This window comes from Fringilla coelebs (genome assembly GCF_963513975.1).
Source record: "Fringilla coelebs genome assembly, chromosome: 1".
In the NCBI taxonomy this organism is placed as follows: Eukaryota; Metazoa; Chordata; class Aves; order Passeriformes; family Fringillidae; genus Fringilla; species Fringilla coelebs.
In genome coordinates this window covers 21,160,199-21,177,639 of record NC_140028.1, presented here as the reverse complement: position 1 = coordinate 21,177,639, position 17,441 = coordinate 21,160,199, and the positions used below count along the sequence as shown (strand labels likewise).

Genomic DNA, 17,441 nt, shown 5'->3' with positions numbered 1-17,441 from the left:
AGTATCCTTTTTTTTTTTTTTTAAATTTTCTACTATTTTTTCCAGAATTTATTTCAATGGAGTTGGATGCAAGTACTGGACTGAAAGGCACCAAAGCCTTGCATCTGTAGTCTTTGTCTTGTTTTCCACATGGCAGAGGCTTTTTATAATAATCTTTTTAGAATACAAATATCAAAACCAAGTTCATTAACATTTTAAATTTCTTTTTTGATGTAATACCACCACTGTTTTTACAATTAACCATAACTTTTTGTATCAAATAAATAAGACCTTTTACAAAAAAGAAATCCGGGTTATTTTATTGAAAATTAATCTGTTTAAGGTATTTTACATGGTGTTGTGATACATGATTTCTTTAGAAGGCTTTATAGATAAAGTTGTAAGAAAGTAAAATCAGGTGTTGGCTTTAGCCTTCAGAAAACATACATAAAATGTACTCCTGTAAACCTGACTGCAGAATAGGATGCTCTGCTGTTATAGTCTTGTCTCAACAAACTCCAGGTGACTTAAGTGTGACCTAGGCAATGTGGTAAGTGTTAAATACCTCATCATGAATAACTGAGCAAAACCAGACTATTTAAGCTCGTCCTCTCTCTCTTGCTTCTTGATAGACTGGATTTCAGTGTAATACCTATGACTGGTCTCCACTACTAAGATGCAGACACTAAATAACTTTACAGTTACGACAATTTCATTGCTCCAATAAAATCATTCTCCTGGATTTAGCCTTTCAGTTATACACAACCCCTTTGGTGTGGGTTAAAAGCTAGATATATTAAACAGTTTAGAAGATACAGACATAAGACAGGCTGAAATGGCTAGGCTTTCCAAAATTGAGCTGGTAAAGTGAAACAATGATGTCACAGCTGTTTGACAAGTGACAACAGCGATCACACCAACAGACCATAAGCTTCAGTGTTTTAAGTACTTTCTTCCAAATGCTGCAAGTGGCATACTCAAATATTTTTAATAATTGTACACATTCTAAAGAGAAACAAGTCATGTTTGTATTACAAAACCAATTTTACATTAACGAAATAAAAAAACTCATGAAAAGCATGTACAACATGCAAAAATCTCCACTCTTCCCAGAAATTAAAAGGAAAAAAACCCATTAAATCTGAGATAATGAATTTATTTCAGCTATTTAGAATTAAATCTCATTTTCTTTTCTGAACAAGCTGTAAGATAGAAATCTTACAGGCCTCTCTCGGGTGGGCAGCTCTTGCCTGTAGCTGTTGTTGCAGATACCAGGAGAGGACACCTGCAAGAAGGGAGCACTTGGGCTTACCCAGCCACAAGATGGTGTGTGAGATTTGCTGCAAGCCAGCAAGTTACACAGCTGGTATTTTGTCTCTGAAGAACTGCAGTGTTTTCACTGGCTTGGACGATGGTTTTAAGGTACCTGAACACAAACAAGTTACTATGAGCTGAGCTGTGGTGTGAACTTACAGAACGTCAGCTAACACACAGTGAGTGATTGTGCACATGCTCACAGCCTGCCCCTGCATTTATCCTGAAGCACCAGTGAGCTGTTCTGGCCCAGAGCACACTAATCCAGGCTAGTACGTGCACAGCTTTTTCTCTTTTATCATGTTTTCATATATGTCTTCACAATATATTTTGGACCTGGGTGGTAGAGTTAACTCAGTGTTCCATTAAATTCATTCTGTGTACCACAAAACACACAAAACCCAGCAAGCACCCTCCAAAGGCAGAAGCTGCTGTTTTGGATCTACATTATTTACACGGTAAACTTCCAGTAAATTTATCTTCCACTAAATACACACAGAACCTTTTGTAATAACAACCAAAGCCAGCCATGCTGGCCCCAGATGAGATTATTCTTTCCAATGAGATTATCAACTCTGTCAGTAGAGGGGATGGGATTGTGGAAGAGAAAGTGTAAATTATGAATAAATTTAGTTATACACAAAATGTGGTACATGGCAACAGTATCTACAAAAACAAGCAAGTGGATCACTGAATGAAGATTCAAAATACTGAGTAGTTTCTGTAGCTTTCTAGATTTTAACTTAAAATTTAAACCAAGTCCCTAATATATTAAATTTTTATTAACAATTGTTCTTTCTGCTTTAGGTTAGTCTGGTCAACAGGAAACTTCTCTAAGTGATTACTCTGCTCTCTAGGAAACTGATGATTTTCCCCTACCTGTTGGATAACCTTTGCTAACTTATTTCCTAGTTAAATGATACTTACTAGATACTGAATATCTTCTTACCAACAGCAGGAGGCAGATGTTAGGGCCAGTAATGTCTTTTCTTACAGAAGTAAAAAACCCCAAACCACCAAACCCAGAAGTCTAAAAAGTACATATCCTTGATGGCAATTATTGGTGTGGAAAAAGCCCCATAATTATTATACAAATATACTGATATGTACTATAATTTATCAGTAAATTAGCAATCAATATATCAACAATCTTTTCCTTAAACCAAATCGGAAGACATAAAGATATTGTTCTGTTTTTTTTTAAGAAAGTCCTGTGCACAGGATTTTTTTAGACTAGAAACATTTTTTTTCCCAGAGAATATTACTGAAAGTAAGTATTGTCCTATTTTTTGCTACACTGGCTTGAACACTGCATCACTATGGGATTACTAGAAAAAACTCCTCATCTTTAAAATGTAAGCCCACTTTCAAATATGCATTTACTTAGTAATATTTGGCCAGCTGTATCATTAATGGAGACAGACTCTGGCACAGAGAGAGATGGAGAGAGAATGAGAGATAACGAATTAATTGTCCAGCAATGCATGCACTTTCAGCACGTTGGTCTGCTGCTAAAACCAAGCCAAAAACCACAGTGCAAGTCTGACCTGGTATGAGACAAGAACTGAGCTTCAGACTTGCAATTATTCAAACCCAAGAATGGACAGCTGTTTTAAAAAAACAATTTCAGTTTCCAAAGTGCACCCCACTGAGGAAGCATTTTTGTGTTGGAGGAACAATGGAGTCTGGAGTTCCATATCCTAAAATCTGATGAATTACACAGAGGTGGATTCAGATGACATTCCTTGTTTTAATGAGACTCAGAGATTTAAGAAAGTTTTGACAAGTCCCAGGGTTGCTTTCATATGAATTTTTCCACTTGTGCAGGAGCAGAATTTCACCAACTGTTATCTTGAGACTTGTTGAAACTGCTTAGTGGGTTATTCCAGGCAGGCCAGGATGAATGGAATTGCTGTGCAGCTGCCTTCACTCAGTCACAGCACTCTTATTTCACAGTTGCAGACACAGCTGATTCAGAGAGGAAGGCAGCAGTGCAGGAACGTTCAACAGGAGAGATGTTGGCAGGGTTTATTGTCTCTACATTCTTTCCTCAAAATACCAGATCAATTCACAGTGTCAAAGAAGACTGCTGAACTAAATTTCTCCCAGATGAATATAAAAAATGAAGGATAGATTCCTTCCTAGGAACACAAGTTCATACCTTTAATTATTGTCTTTCCTAAAACCAAGTAAAAAGCCAGACACATTTTCATAAACTACAAAGGTAATACAGCAGGCAGGCGTCACTCTGATTACATTAGCTATAATTCCTTTGTAAAATCCATGAACACCTTCTTTCCTTTAAAGACAAAAAAAAAGGTTTTAATTAATGTCTTTTAACAGAAAAAATCAGACATAAAACAAAGCCTGGCATTTTATTTCTCACACTCCCACTGGGAGATGTACTTCAGGTTAGAAATAACAATTTCAGACAGTGTTTAAAGTGCATCAAGTATTAACCTACTGGTTTTTCTTCTGAACATAACAATACCATGATGTAGATCAGTTATTTAGATCAGCTTACGCTTTGAGTGGTTTCTGTGGGTATTGTCTAAGTAAGCCAATTTACCATCTTTCTTCATGCTACAAGCACTGGCAAAAACAACTAAGAAAAGTCAGCATTCATTTTTTTGAGACTTTAGGCACCCTTCCAGAATTTTGATTCTACTGGCCAATAAAGGAGAATCTAGTTTCATCCAATTTGAATCAGTGTGTCATGCTAGGGCCATTAGAAAGTTTTAGAGACATTAAATCTCATCTCTTTAGGTGCAGGCCTTACAGGCATAGGACACCTGGAAGGAGGAGTTAACAGAGATCCTGAGAAATGCTTGGGTGTGGTTTACGTAACCCTCCTTAAGTCCCATTTGTTTCATCATGAGCTCAGCAGTGGCTCCAGAATGGCTGTACTACACTTCACCAGAACAAAAAAGCCTTCCTGTAGCCTGCAGCACTGAAGGGCCCAGCACTGACACACCAGAGCTACTTTTGCTCTGAATTGCCTCCAGTCAAAACGGCTGCACAGCCTCTGAACCGGGGGTGCTCCTGGAGCAACAGAGCCTCAGGCACTTACTGAGCTGGCCCCTCTGCACAGCCCAGGAGCCCACTCCCACCTCTCCAGCAATATGGCCCAAGCCAGAAGCACTGCCCAAAGCCATGGATGCACATGCAGAGGTGGCCACCCTTAGTAACTACACAGGTCTGTGTGAAAACTCCCCCCTGCACTGTGCAGCTCAGGGAAGAGCTCAGGGAAGGTTTGTGAGAAGATAAGAATAGGTGTGAGGTCACACAGACACACCTCTAAAGGTCCTAGAGGAAGCTGGACCAGACTACAAATGCAGTCAAGCCCCAGGGTAACCCAGGGACATCAGTATAATCAGCTCTGGCTAGCTCACTTCATCTTGCCAGGAATTTAGATTAGCACAGCTCCCAGCTCCTGTCCTATGTGATAAGCCAAAGCAGTTCAAGTGAGACTTCATTTAGTGTCCCAAACCAGCCATGATAATATTATTTTTTAGCCTGTGAAATTTGCTGGAGAAGAGAGAAGGAAGACAGAATAAACAACAGAAACCTGAGGGGGCATTCACTCTCTCCAGTCTCCTCCTCTCTCCTTAGCTTACTGCTGATGGTGGCATCTTGCACAATATGACTTTGTACAACTAACACTTTGTTTGCTCTGAACTGTACTGGTCCTGCAAGTCAGCACAGAAGCCAGTAAAGGTAGCTCTGATTCTGTAAAACTCAGTTTGCAACATGCAGGCTTTTAATTTAGCACACCTACCTCCAGGTCCTGCGGATCACATCAAACACCCCAGAATATGTGTTGTGCTGGTCTTGAAGACGAGCTCGCACAACTTGATAGGGATACGTTGCTACCACAGCAAATATTTTGGATACAGCTGCCATCATTATGTATTCCACAGTGTTCTAAAAGCAATAAAAATTGTCAGGCTTGCCTTAGGTATGGTTTAAATTAGCCAGTTCCCAAAATCTTATTTGATTTTTAAATGTACAACCAAATAATACTCTAGATTTTCCCCCTTATAATACAACACATTAAAAGAAATGTCAGTTTTTACTGCACGCAGTGCTACAAGTAATTGACTGTAAAACATGTGTTGTGTCTTCTCATTCCCATTAAGAGAAACACTTCTTCCAAAAGTAGCTACCTTTGCCCACCTTGCATCCGAACAGTTTTCCAGGGTTTAATACCACGCCCTCTGATTCTACAATGTAAGAAAAAAACCCTCATTCCTTCCTCTAAAAGTCTCAAAACACTTGCCAAAATAAGAAGCTGGTTTTCAAAACCAGTTGCTTGTTCCTAAAAAGTGAGAAAGTATTACTTCCTTCTATATATTCTGCACTTCAATTAATGTACCAATACTTTGTACTGCTGCTGTATAACCTGACTAATGGAATCCACTTCTATTTATTTACAACACAATTTTATTCTCAAGCATCCTACCAATTTTGTCTCTGATACTCTGTTTCTATACTTGTTGTATCTCTCTTTCAAATCCTCATAGGCCATGAACTGAAGTGCTCCATGTGATGTTCCGAACAGACCAGGCACAAATCCCTAAAAAAAGGATAAAACAAGGTTAAAGGGTAATGTACAAAACCTGACAGAGCACAGCTCACACCCCTACATTTGCCCTCCCTGAATGTACAGACTGTGCCTGCACAGCAGTTGCAGTCTGACTCAGGGATCCTTAAGGGCAGGTATCACACCAACACTCAATAAATGCTCCTTTTCTAACATACAGCCCAAAGTCACCTACTGAGTCACTGAGATAAAACAAGTGGCCCAGGGACTCCAACTCACAGAGCACAAGTTGGTAACACAGATCAGGATTGCAAAATGACAAATCAAGCTCAGTGCACATTTCCAGAGACTGGTACTGAGGGGTCTGGCTCCCACCTGAGACTGGTAAAACAATGACAGATGCCGGCAACTCAGAGAAGAGCCACCAGGAGCAGAGGTACAAAACATTATTGTGGTTGAGCCTGGGAAATAGATTCTGTTTATATAGAATCATAGAATCACTTTGTTTGGAAAAGATCGGTAGGATTATCAAATCTAACCATAAACCTGACACTGCCATGTCCACTACCATAACATGTCCCTCTGGGAGAAGAGAGTGAGCTGCTCCAGCACTGTCTTTCTTACACACACAAACACATGAAAATACACATCAACGTTTGGGTTCAAAAAAGTTGAAATGAAATGGGAAAACAGGTACTTTCTGAACTGCCTCCAGAGGAAAGAGAAGACAGGAGTTCTCCCAGGAGCAGGACTAGCTCCATTAAAATGAGCTGCCAGCTGCAGGGGTTCTGAAAAGCACTACAGCACGAAAAGCACTCTCCTTTCTGAAGAGTTGGTCACTTGCATTGAAAAACACAAATAAATGGAGGATTAATCATCTTGGTCAGAAAGGGACTCAAAAGCTTAGTGCAAACTTTTGGGGTACAATTATAACAGAGTAAGTGATCAAAATGTGGTTAAAAGGACTAAAAGAACCAAATTAAAAAAAAAAAAGAACAGTTTTATTTCCCATGATCCATTCAGGCAAGAAAAAGGAATTTAAAAATGTGCTCAGATGCCAAACTCTGTGTTAGACTAAAAGGGAAGCCCAAAACGTTGAAGACTTATCAGAATATCATTAAAAGCCCAGAGAAGCTGAAAAGGAGAAGGGATCCCTGAAGGAGTCCACTGAATTAGACAAAATAAAAGACAAAATAATAAATAAAACTCCTAAATAGGAAACAAAATAATAAAATTGCAGAAAAAACGCCAACAACTAAAACTACAGCAGGCATAAAAATTGCACGGATAATACACAAAATACCACTTCAGGGATCAGCTTTCCAAATGCTACATACAGATTTCTAAAGTTTTTCAGTCTTTCAGGAGATGATTTTTTAGAATTTCTTCTTCTCACAGTAAGAAATAATGGTCATGAACTTGATATCAGTGAGCACAAACTAATGAAATGCATTAAAGGCTAGTGAAAGTCCCAGAAAAAAAAATTTCCCCAAATGAGAACAAGTGGAATTAAACCACGTATCTGTATTTTGTCAGCTGTAAGCACAAAGTGAAGTTTGAAGTCAAAGGACCCCAACCAAAGGAAAAGGGCAACTTTGGTTTTCAGAAATCCTGGATCAGAGAAGAAAATAAAAGCAATATAAAAACAGAAGAAGAAAAAAAAAAAACCTATGAAAAAATTATCTGGGTCAGCAAAAAAAAAACCACCCAAAAAACAAACCAGTATGAAACTTATGGACAGTGATAGCAGGGGAAAATCTTCACAAACATTTAACAGTGATTAATGAGTAAAAAACCTAAAAGACAGTGGAAGTAATTGTTCTCCAGTTGGAAAGAATTAGAACAATGTATTAATATCATAGAAAAATGAGGTAATACTTTCCCTGCCAACAAAATAAGAACGTTAAACAACCTTTAAGAGAGTTCAACTCTTAAACTTAAGCCAGAAGATTTGGATAACTCAAACCCTTGAGTCCCAAAGCATCTACTGGTAGTACTTCATACACAAATACCAGCGTGCTTGAAGTCTTGTGCTGAGCTTCCAAAGACTGAGGGACTTTTAATGTTGGGCCAATATTAAAATATGCAAGAAGGGAGTGAGGCAACTGTCAGCCAAAGTGCCTCAGTAAAACAGGAGTTGACCCAGACTGTTACTGATCATAGAAAACAATGTATTCTTATGGAAAAATGTTTCATAGCAAAACTGATTTCTTCACATAAATATCTTGGCTGGGGAAGTTTTTGAAACATATTCTCTTTCTTATTCTTAGAAGAATTTAATTCAAAATTCTTTCTTGCCACAAAGTTTGATAGCGCTTAATGTTTATTTTTATACATAATATGGCTGTAAAGAGAAATTTTATAATAACTGCATGTATTTCTTGTTATTTTTTAAATTAATATTTGAAATATATCTTTAGAAGATTTTTGCCATGGAAGCATGACAAGATGAATGGTTCCTCAAACAAATCCTGCTTGAATTCTCTTCCAAAGGATCAGAACAATAGACAGAATTAAATATAATTCTGGATTTATATTCTATAATTAGAAATTTAAATGGCATATAATTCTGAGCAGCAGACAGTGGGAATAAAGAAATATTTTAAAGTTGGCTTAAAGCGATTTAAGTGCTGAAAATCCAGACAAGAAGAAAATGTCCTGTTGGTTGGTGTTTCAAAGGTTATCCATCACAATAAAAAGAAACACAGGCAAATGTACACACTGGAAAACCTGTGCTTCTTAGTAAAGAAAGGAACAAAGATCATTTGGTGATGTGGTACTCACATCACTGCCCTAGGTGCTTGACAGCACTCAAGCCAGAACAGCCTCTGCTATCTATTTCAAAAGAATGCAGCAAATACCCCCTGTAATCTCTCCAGTGCTGCCCTCATTTGGGCTCTCAGTGTGTCAGAGATCTGCAGCATCTGAGTGCCCTGCTCTGACAACTTGTGCAGACAAGACACTGAAGTCGCCATCATCATCTTGATTCCCTCATGGTGAAAAATGTTACCACCAAAGCCACTTATGCTTATGTCTCTGTGTAGAACCTGCAAATTAAGTTGAAATCTTAAATTAAGATGGCCAAATCTCAATGGATTTTGCTATGTGTAAGTACAAAGGTATAGAAAGCTTACAAGCTTCATATTTACGAGAAGAAAAATAACAGAAACAAAAGCATTGCAAAATAAAGACAGCTAAGTGCCTCAGCCATTGAGGGACCAGGAAAAGTACTTTATCCTCAGGGCATAGAATCTTGCCTACCAAAAGTGAAATGCCAACACAGAAGTGTCCAAATGTATTTCACTTGGTAACGAGCACACATTACCATTATGACTTTTGTTGTTGTCGGCATGCTACATTATTATTCTCAGTCTTGATGAACCTGGATTTTACTTTAACCTCCTTAAATTTTATACATTTCCTGTGTATTTTACTCTTGTTTATTAAGCATTGCTCTCTTTCCAACTGCTGCTTCTATATCATCAATAAAAGAGAATAAAAAATGCACATACAGAAATACAGAGGCCATGAAGGATGCTAGTTGCATTCCTGATTGATGTCTTAGTAGTCAGTTACCCTAGACTATACATCGAACAGCTTCTCAACAGCTCAGAGATAGTTTATGTTAACCTAAAAGCACCAATCCTACAATCTTACAAGTATTTTACCATGTTTGGGCACTGTGTTGAAAAGAACAACACAGCACTCGTAACATGGAGATGGTTGCATGACATTCATTAATGCCACAGTAATTTTGAGAGCTCAGATTTCCAGCAGATTCATGGGTGTGTTCAAAGTACATAACCCCAAGCTGTTTTTTAATTCACCCTGGTGTGCAGCAGCAGAGCAGCTCTGTCCCCAGCCATCATGGGGATAGAGGCCAAAAGACAAAACCCAGTGGATGGAGGGTGGGGATGGAGGCCAAAAGACAAAGCCCAGAGGATGGAGGGTGTGGAAGATCACTGGATTACTGGGATGATGAGCAAAGGAGACTCCTCCTGCCTTTTCAGAACTAGTTGTAGTACACACAAGTTCAAGAGGAAAAACTTACTGAGAAACCCAGATTCTGAAAAAACTGTATTTGATGAACAATTAATACCCAGCAGAGCTAATAAAGACAGCTTTGATCCCTGCTAGAAAGATTGATGTAGCCTGACATTACCAGTTTGTACCTCAAAGGACTGAAAGGATTTGCTCAGATCAGTAACAGCATCTGTGCAATAACGAGCAATATTGAATTGCTTGGTCAGAAATACCATTCTTTATTGTCTAAGGAGACAAATCTCCAACAGAAAGAAACTGCTTCCAGATTTTATTTCTAATTCTATCTGAGACAGTTGCTCTATTTGAGATCCCTTCACTTACTGTAAGGTGGTACTACATGAGATCCCCTTATCTGCTACAAGGAATGCTATCTGAAATTAAAATTATGGGGAAAAAGAAGACAATTGTGTGTACTACAACTCCTGACTCAGGGCAATTAACAAAGCTTTAGCTGTACAATTTCAAACAGAGCAAGAAAAATAAAAACTCCCCCAAACACTGAAATGGAGGAAGCTGAAGCATGTACAGTCAAAGAGCCACCTGAAGAAGTGCCTTTTTCCCCAGTACAGACAAGGTTGAGAGAGTCCTGACATCAAATGGAAGTTGCTCAGTGTGCATACTTATGTAGGTCATTCAGGACCTATTTAGGTCACCTTCTTTGCAGATTTAAGCAAGTAATTTGCTCTTTCAAAGGAAGTAGCTGCTTTAGTCCCACACTTGCAGATTAACACTACAAAGAAGTGTCTAGTGCCAAAGGCGACACATGCTACTTGCACAAATAATCTGAAAAGAAGGTTGGAAGGACATCTTAAAACCTAACAGATCCAAGAAATCAGAACTTATCTACATGGAACAGAGCACACATCCAGGCAGGCAAACCAGAAATCCTGACAATTTCAATTTAAGAATAAGTAAGGTGCCCTGTTCCTGGTGTTAGAATTTGGCATTCATTGCCATGAAGCATACAAGTCTTACAGAATAGGAAGGATCACATTTTTCACTGAAAATAAAATAAGCAACCGTTCAGTAATCAGGATAATTTCTACAAGAAATTGGTCTTGTTCCCTATTCCTAGCAGCGTTCAAGGCCAGGCTGGATGGGCTCTGAGCAGCCTGGGCTAATGGAAGGTACACCTGCCCATCACAGGGGTGTTGGAACAAGAATATCTTTAAGAACCCTTTCAACCCAAGCCATTCTATGATTCTATGATTCTGCAGCATTACTTGCAGGAGAAGAGCCAGAATGAACTAAAATAGGTTTCTTCACAACTTCCAGGCACTGAAGAATGCATCTTGATGTCATGACCTGATGAGAGGAGGAGGCAAAAAGTCCAAATCTTGCTGCCATCTGTTTCCCTAAATTAAAGGGAACAAAAACCCCACACATATGCAAGCTATATTTAGAAGTCTGCAAATTTAATGTATCTAGAGCTGAAACGTTACAGACATCAATAACCAGAGGGAAAATAAGCAGTTGTGAAACTATCCATTGTGGAAGAAAAAATTAGCAAGTACTTTAGTTATCTTCCAGAAGATGTTAGAAATACAGAGATAAGGGATAAAATGGAGGGAAGTACTACCAGCAACAGAGGTTACATTGTTGCTGTCCTGCTTATCCAAATTCTAATTATAGGAAGATTCAAAAAAATTACAAAGCAGTTTATCACCAGTATAATGGCCTTTCTTCTGACTAAGCCTTTTTGCTGCAGTTCTTCAGTGGGGAAGACTCACAGAATGTAAGCGAGCTATTGCAATTTTTTTTTTTTTTTTTTTTTTTTTTTTTTTTTTTTTTTTTTTGTGGACAAATATTTTTACAAGTCTCACCATGCTACTGGGTGGTGCAAGGCAATCATGGAATTTTTCTGAAATGTGATTACCTTATATAAGCCACGTATGCCCTCTGTCTTGTATATCTTTATGAGAGCATCAAACATTCCTCTGTACTGCCGCTTGGATGGATCCACGCCAGCGTTGTACTGTAGCACAAGTCGAGTCTTGGTCACCCATATTGGGTTTGTAATGCAGAGGGTCATGGCTCCTGAGAACAGACAGAAGTTACTCTCTTTGTTATGCCAACTCCACAGATTGTCCCAGTTTGTTCAGTCCAATATAACACAGGCTTCTACAAGACAAAACTACTACTCCTACCAGAGTACTCATATGGTTCAAAACAGGTGAAGTTTATGCCCTCCATTGCTCCCTCTCTCTCCCTTCAAAGCTCACAGTCAAGTCCAATTCACTCCTGCTGCGGTACTTTTGCAGGGCACTTGTGATTTTGCCCCTTTTTTGCAGAGCATGTGTTTTTGCATATTCCTAGTACAGCCCCTTTTTTGCTTCACCTTTCCACAGCTAGTAGTATAATCCGAAGTAGACAGCAAATGTAGTTTCTTAATGTACCACTGATTATCCGAGTTATTCTTCAGTATACAATAATTCAAAATTTAACGAACACCTCAGTGATGTGAGATTTGCTTAATAATTTTGACAGTTAATACCAAGAACCCATTATAGCTTTATAGGTTATTGAAAATACCATTATAACAGAATCCATTATGACATTTCATTCAAACAATATGCCTTATATTTCAACGTTAAATGAATGCTTCAAAATCCTAATGAAGTCTTCCAAATTGCCTGCACAGCATGTAGTGACAGGACAAGGGGGAATGATTCAAACTGAAAGAGAGTAGGTTTAGATTAAGTATGAGGCAGAAATTCTTTACTGTGACAGTGGTGAGGCACTGGAACAGATTGCCCAGAGATGTTGTGGATGCTCCACTTCTGGAAGTGCTCAAGACCAAGCTGGATGGGGCTTTGAGCAGCCTGGTCTAGTGGGAGGTGTCCCAGCCAAAGACAGGGGGTTGGAACTAGATTATTTTTAAGGTCCCTTCCAACCCAAACTATTCCATGATTCAACAGGCCACCTCCTTTCCAGGCCCAAGTACTAAATATTTAACAAGTTAACAATCTGAGAGCAGCAGATTTCTATAGTTACATTTTGGGACCCAGTACAGTACTAAATATGGAAAGTGCTTCCACAGAATGAAAACTAGGACAAAAGACATTTTGACAGCTGCTAATTCTGCACAAAACTGAAGCACCACAGTGACCCACCTATTTGTGCTAGACATCTTTGTTTCATTTACAGACAACAAACTATTGCATCTGGGCTGGAACACTTACGCTTGCCACCTGTAAGAAAAAGCTGCACTGACACAGAAAGGCAGGTAGCAGCACATGGAAAGGCTACAAATGAACATTAATTTTTGCATTTAACCTCACCAGCCTCTGCAGCTGACACTAGGTGTTCGCTCGCACTGAGACTTTCCATCTTCCCTTCCTTCTTGTAAGCTTTGATGGCATTGTAACTGGAAAATGTACAACACAGTTTAGTGAAGGTGAACACAGACCTGCATCACAAAAAACCCAATCCAGAGTGACACACCTGACTAAAGATCATGGTAGTACACAGCCTTTGAAGAAAAGGCATTCAAACTACTGTTATTTAATTGATTAATTGTCTCTGAGCAGTTAGCTCTTTAAAGTGAACTATGGAAATATATACTTAAATTATATAATCAAACTGACAGTATCAATGGGTCTGTATTTTGAAAATTATCAGATATCCAGAATTAACTTCTAAAAGAAGTTTATTGGGACCCACAGTGCTAGGTATCTACCCTCTAGCTCAGAAATACACTGAGCGTTCTTCTCTTGATCCAGTTTGCAATTTTTGTGAACTAAGGAATTGTTAACAAAAGAGGAAGTGTCAATAGCAATCTACAGCAAAGCTTAAGGACTCAAGAACAACAACAACAGAGCCTAGACAACTGACAAGTGAGCTTTGCATAGGCATGCCAGCTAACTAGTTCCTAAAATGTTTCAATTAATAGGGATAAGCACTAACAGAGTTAATAAAGTAGAATATTAAAAAATGGGCTTTAAAAGCAAAGCCCATGAACTGACAAAAACAATGAAAAAACTGTCACCAAAATGATTAAAAATTATCAAATATTTAGTTTTAGTAGAAAACTTTTTGCTCTTTATTTTCAAGAAATCGATTTAGATTCTTGTTTTTCATGAGGTTTTAAGAACATTGTATTGGCACTTTTAGAGAATTCTTTATGAATAGTATTACCATGTCTCAAATTCCTTAGTATTTTCACAGCATCAAGGGAATGCACTGTACCTGACAAAGGAACAGGTCTCTGACTCAAATTGCTTAAGTTCTAGAACAGCAAAGCATAATAAACATTAACAAATCTGGACTAGCTAAGGGAATGACAAATTTTTAAGTCCCTTAGCACATTTTTATACCTCACAAAGATGCAACGTATATCTGAACACTACATTGTGCAGGCAGTGACACATTTTACAGCTCTACTTACAAGAAGAAGTAAAGTCCCCAGGAGGCCCCTGCTCCCACCATGTTTGGAGTCACCCCTTGGTACAAGCCTCGAAGCCCCTCATGCTTCCAGACTGTGCTCATGCAGTGAAGAATTCCATGGTACTTTGGCCTCAGCTCCAACCCATCACTTACTACAAAAGAGAGAAATTATACTGGTAAACATTTCAGGAAGCACAAAGTTCAGCTGCCTCCAAGCCCACACAGGAGTCCACAGCCTCTAAAGCAAGCAATAAAAAACATGAAACATAACTGATCAACTATATTACACGAGTATTACTTCACAAGTATGCAAGAGTTAGGCTTTACAGCTTTATAAGCTTAGAATTAAAGAACTTAGGGAAAAAAGGGGGGAAAAAGAAATAAAAAAGAGAGATAACTACTTAGCTCAGTAAGAGGAAAGCTCCTATTAATCTGACAAGGCTAAATAAATGCACTTTCATACATTTTTGATGAGCAGCACATCTGAAGTTTTCTGTCTCTTCTTTTTAGCACTCCAGCAATTTTGCATCATATTTCAAGTGATATGGATGGCATCCTTGACATGTTTCTCTAAGTTGTTTAGACAAGTCCTAATAACAACTCTTAAATTCAAATTTTCTCTTTCAAATGTTCTATAAAGTAATGGGTCATGTCTTACTGATTCCCAAGTCAGTTTTTACCAGAATACTCAAAGGTTTCCTCTCCCACCTAATAACCTAACAGCTAGTTGTCCAAATGTTCAGAAAATACCACTTCAAAAATACAGAAAGCACACAAGTTTTTGTCTGACAGATCATGTAGAACATGGATGACCACAAAACTTGGAGTGGTAACTACTATTGCTCCTACCAAAACAACAAAGGAGTAAGTTGATTACTGATGAGGCATGTGATGCAGTCCATGGTGAGATGACAAGAGGTAACAGACACAAGCTGAAAAACAAGGAATTTTGACCAGAACTTTTTATCCAGCAGAATGACCAAATACTTGAACAAGTTGCCTGAAGAGCATCTTTGGAGCTACTCAAAACTTCAGTACACTGACTGAACAAACTGATCTAAGCAGAGTTTTATCTGAGTAGGGGTGAACTCCTTAGCTCTCTTCTAAATTTCTGTGATGCCAACATAGCAGCAGCTTTCATTCTTACTACAGATGTTGGCTAGACTGCAACTGTACTGAAAACTGATCTCAAAGTTTTACAAGTGTAGTTTTTGTGTCCCCATCAAAATTAATCCTGGTAAACAGGCATTTTCTGTTCAGTGCCACATTTATTATTAATTCCTCTTGAACTCCGTGTCCCATACACATTGTGACAGACTTCAGCATTAAAGACAAAATGCTTTTGCTGAGCACAGTGTGACAATGCCTCAACACCTTGACAACCACTCAAAACTAGAACACCAACACCTCTTTTCTCCTTCCTAAGTGTTGCTATAGTTTTCCCAAAAACATTTGTGAATTTTTTTACCATGCAGACACTAGAGCAAGTTTATAAACATAATAAACAACATCGCAAATCACAGACATGAATGCAAGGCTTTCTGTCAATGATGCTGCCAAGAATCTTCACAGCATTCATTTCTGATATCAGCTCCTGCTCCCTCATTGAAGACAAAACATAGGAATTATTATTTTCAACCCAAAGAAGCATGTGAAAGTACGTGACCTCCAAAAGCCACCTAATCCAAACCTGTATTCAAACCAGATCTAATTAGACCTGGTTACTTAGGGACATGACCAGTTGACTCCTGAATGTTTCCATGGCTGAAGAGATTACAGCCTGTCTGGGTAACCTTTTCCAGTATTTGACCATCCTCACAGTAAAATAACTGGAATTCTCCACGCCTGTGTCTGTTCCTTTTCAGCCTAGTAACTATCTCCAAGAATCTGTCTTTACCTTCTCTGTGTCTTCCAATAACACTGTCATAGATTGCAATTTTAGCTCCAAAGTGATCCTGTTCTGTCAGCCTGTTCTATGCCATGTGCTCCAGCCCCTTCACCAGTCTGGTGACTTCCACTGGAATCACACCAGTATGTCACTGTCTTCCTTCCGTGTCCTGGAGAGCCCCAAAGCAAACACAGTACTTCTGACATAGTCTTACAAAGGGAAAACAGAAAGGAAAGAGCCCTTCTGCTGGCTGTGCCTGTCATAACGCAGCTCAGGATGTGCCCAACTAGGGCATGCAACGTTTTGAATTTTGAAAAATGTCTCTCTGATAGTTTGGTTTTGAGATCTTAAAACATCAATTTTTTAGAATAAGCATCCATATTTAAGAAAACAATCCAAAGATACAGTAAAATGTTTCAACCTCTCTGAAAGAAAATATGATAAATGGTAGACAAGTTTCTCAAATCAGCAGAAAAGTCAAGAGAAATTGCCGTGTTTCCCTGTGGAAAAACAAACTAATTACAGAGTTTTCCGTAAAACAATACCACTATTGTTAACAACCAAGTTATTCCAAAACCACCGCTACGCTCTGAGTGCTGAAAATGTTTGGCATAAAGGTGAACTTTGTACGTGGGTTTGGGCAGCCCGCCCGCTAAAAGCGGGCAGCGCTCCGCTGTCTGCGGCACTGGCGGCCACGGCGGGGGCGCAGAGGCTGGCAGCTCTCCGACCTGCCCGAGGACAGCTCGGGGCGCACCGCACCCGCCACGGTCCCTACACGGGACGAGAACCGGCTTTGGGACAGCAGGGATAGCAGGGAAGAGAACGGGAGACCGCCCCTTTCGGCTCACGGCGGGTTTATTCCAAGCCGCGGGGCTGCCCCTGGCACGGGGCGGGCCGAGCAGCGCGGGCGTTGGGCAGGAAGCCCGGCGGGTCCCGGGCCGGGCTCGGCGAGCTCGGGCACGGCGGTGCGTCCTCAGCGCGGGACGGGGGGGGGACGAACGGTCCGGCCTCACCTGCGAAGCGGATCTTGACGAGGTCCAGCGGGTGCAGCGCCAGGGTGGACAGGACGCCGCCGCTCATTCCCGCCGCCAGGTTCTCCAGCCGCACGTGCCGCAGCACGGAACGCAGCGCCGGCTCCCGCGACAGCGGCTCCCGCGACAGCGGCTCACGCGCCGCGCACGCGGGGCCCGCGGCGCCCATCGCCGGCCGCGCGCGCGCAGGGGCGGAGGCGGGGCTGAGGCCGCGGCGGGGCTCGCGGCCTCGCGCGAGAACGGCCCGCGCGAGAAC

General features: G+C 40.0%; 1 protein-coding gene across 1 annotated transcript; it reads right to left on the bottom strand.

Annotated features, from left to right (window-relative positions):
* Window positions 1–7: 7 nt before the first annotated feature.
* Window positions 8–17,370, bottom strand: SLC25A32 (solute carrier family 25 member 32). The gene is made up of 7 exons (XM_084202812.1): window positions 17,168–17,370; window positions 14,268–14,418; window positions 13,162–13,247; window positions 11,757–11,917; window positions 5,756–5,869; window positions 5,072–5,217; window positions 8–3,592 (listed from the first exon to the last, which is right to left on the bottom strand). The coding sequence occupies exons 1-7, from the start codon at window positions 17,352–17,354 to the stop codon at window positions 3,457–3,459; spliced, it is 981 nt and encodes a 326-aa protein (XP_084058938.1). The 5' UTR covers window positions 17,355–17,370; the 3' UTR covers window positions 8–3,456.
* Window positions 17,371–17,441: the final 71 nt, after the last annotated feature.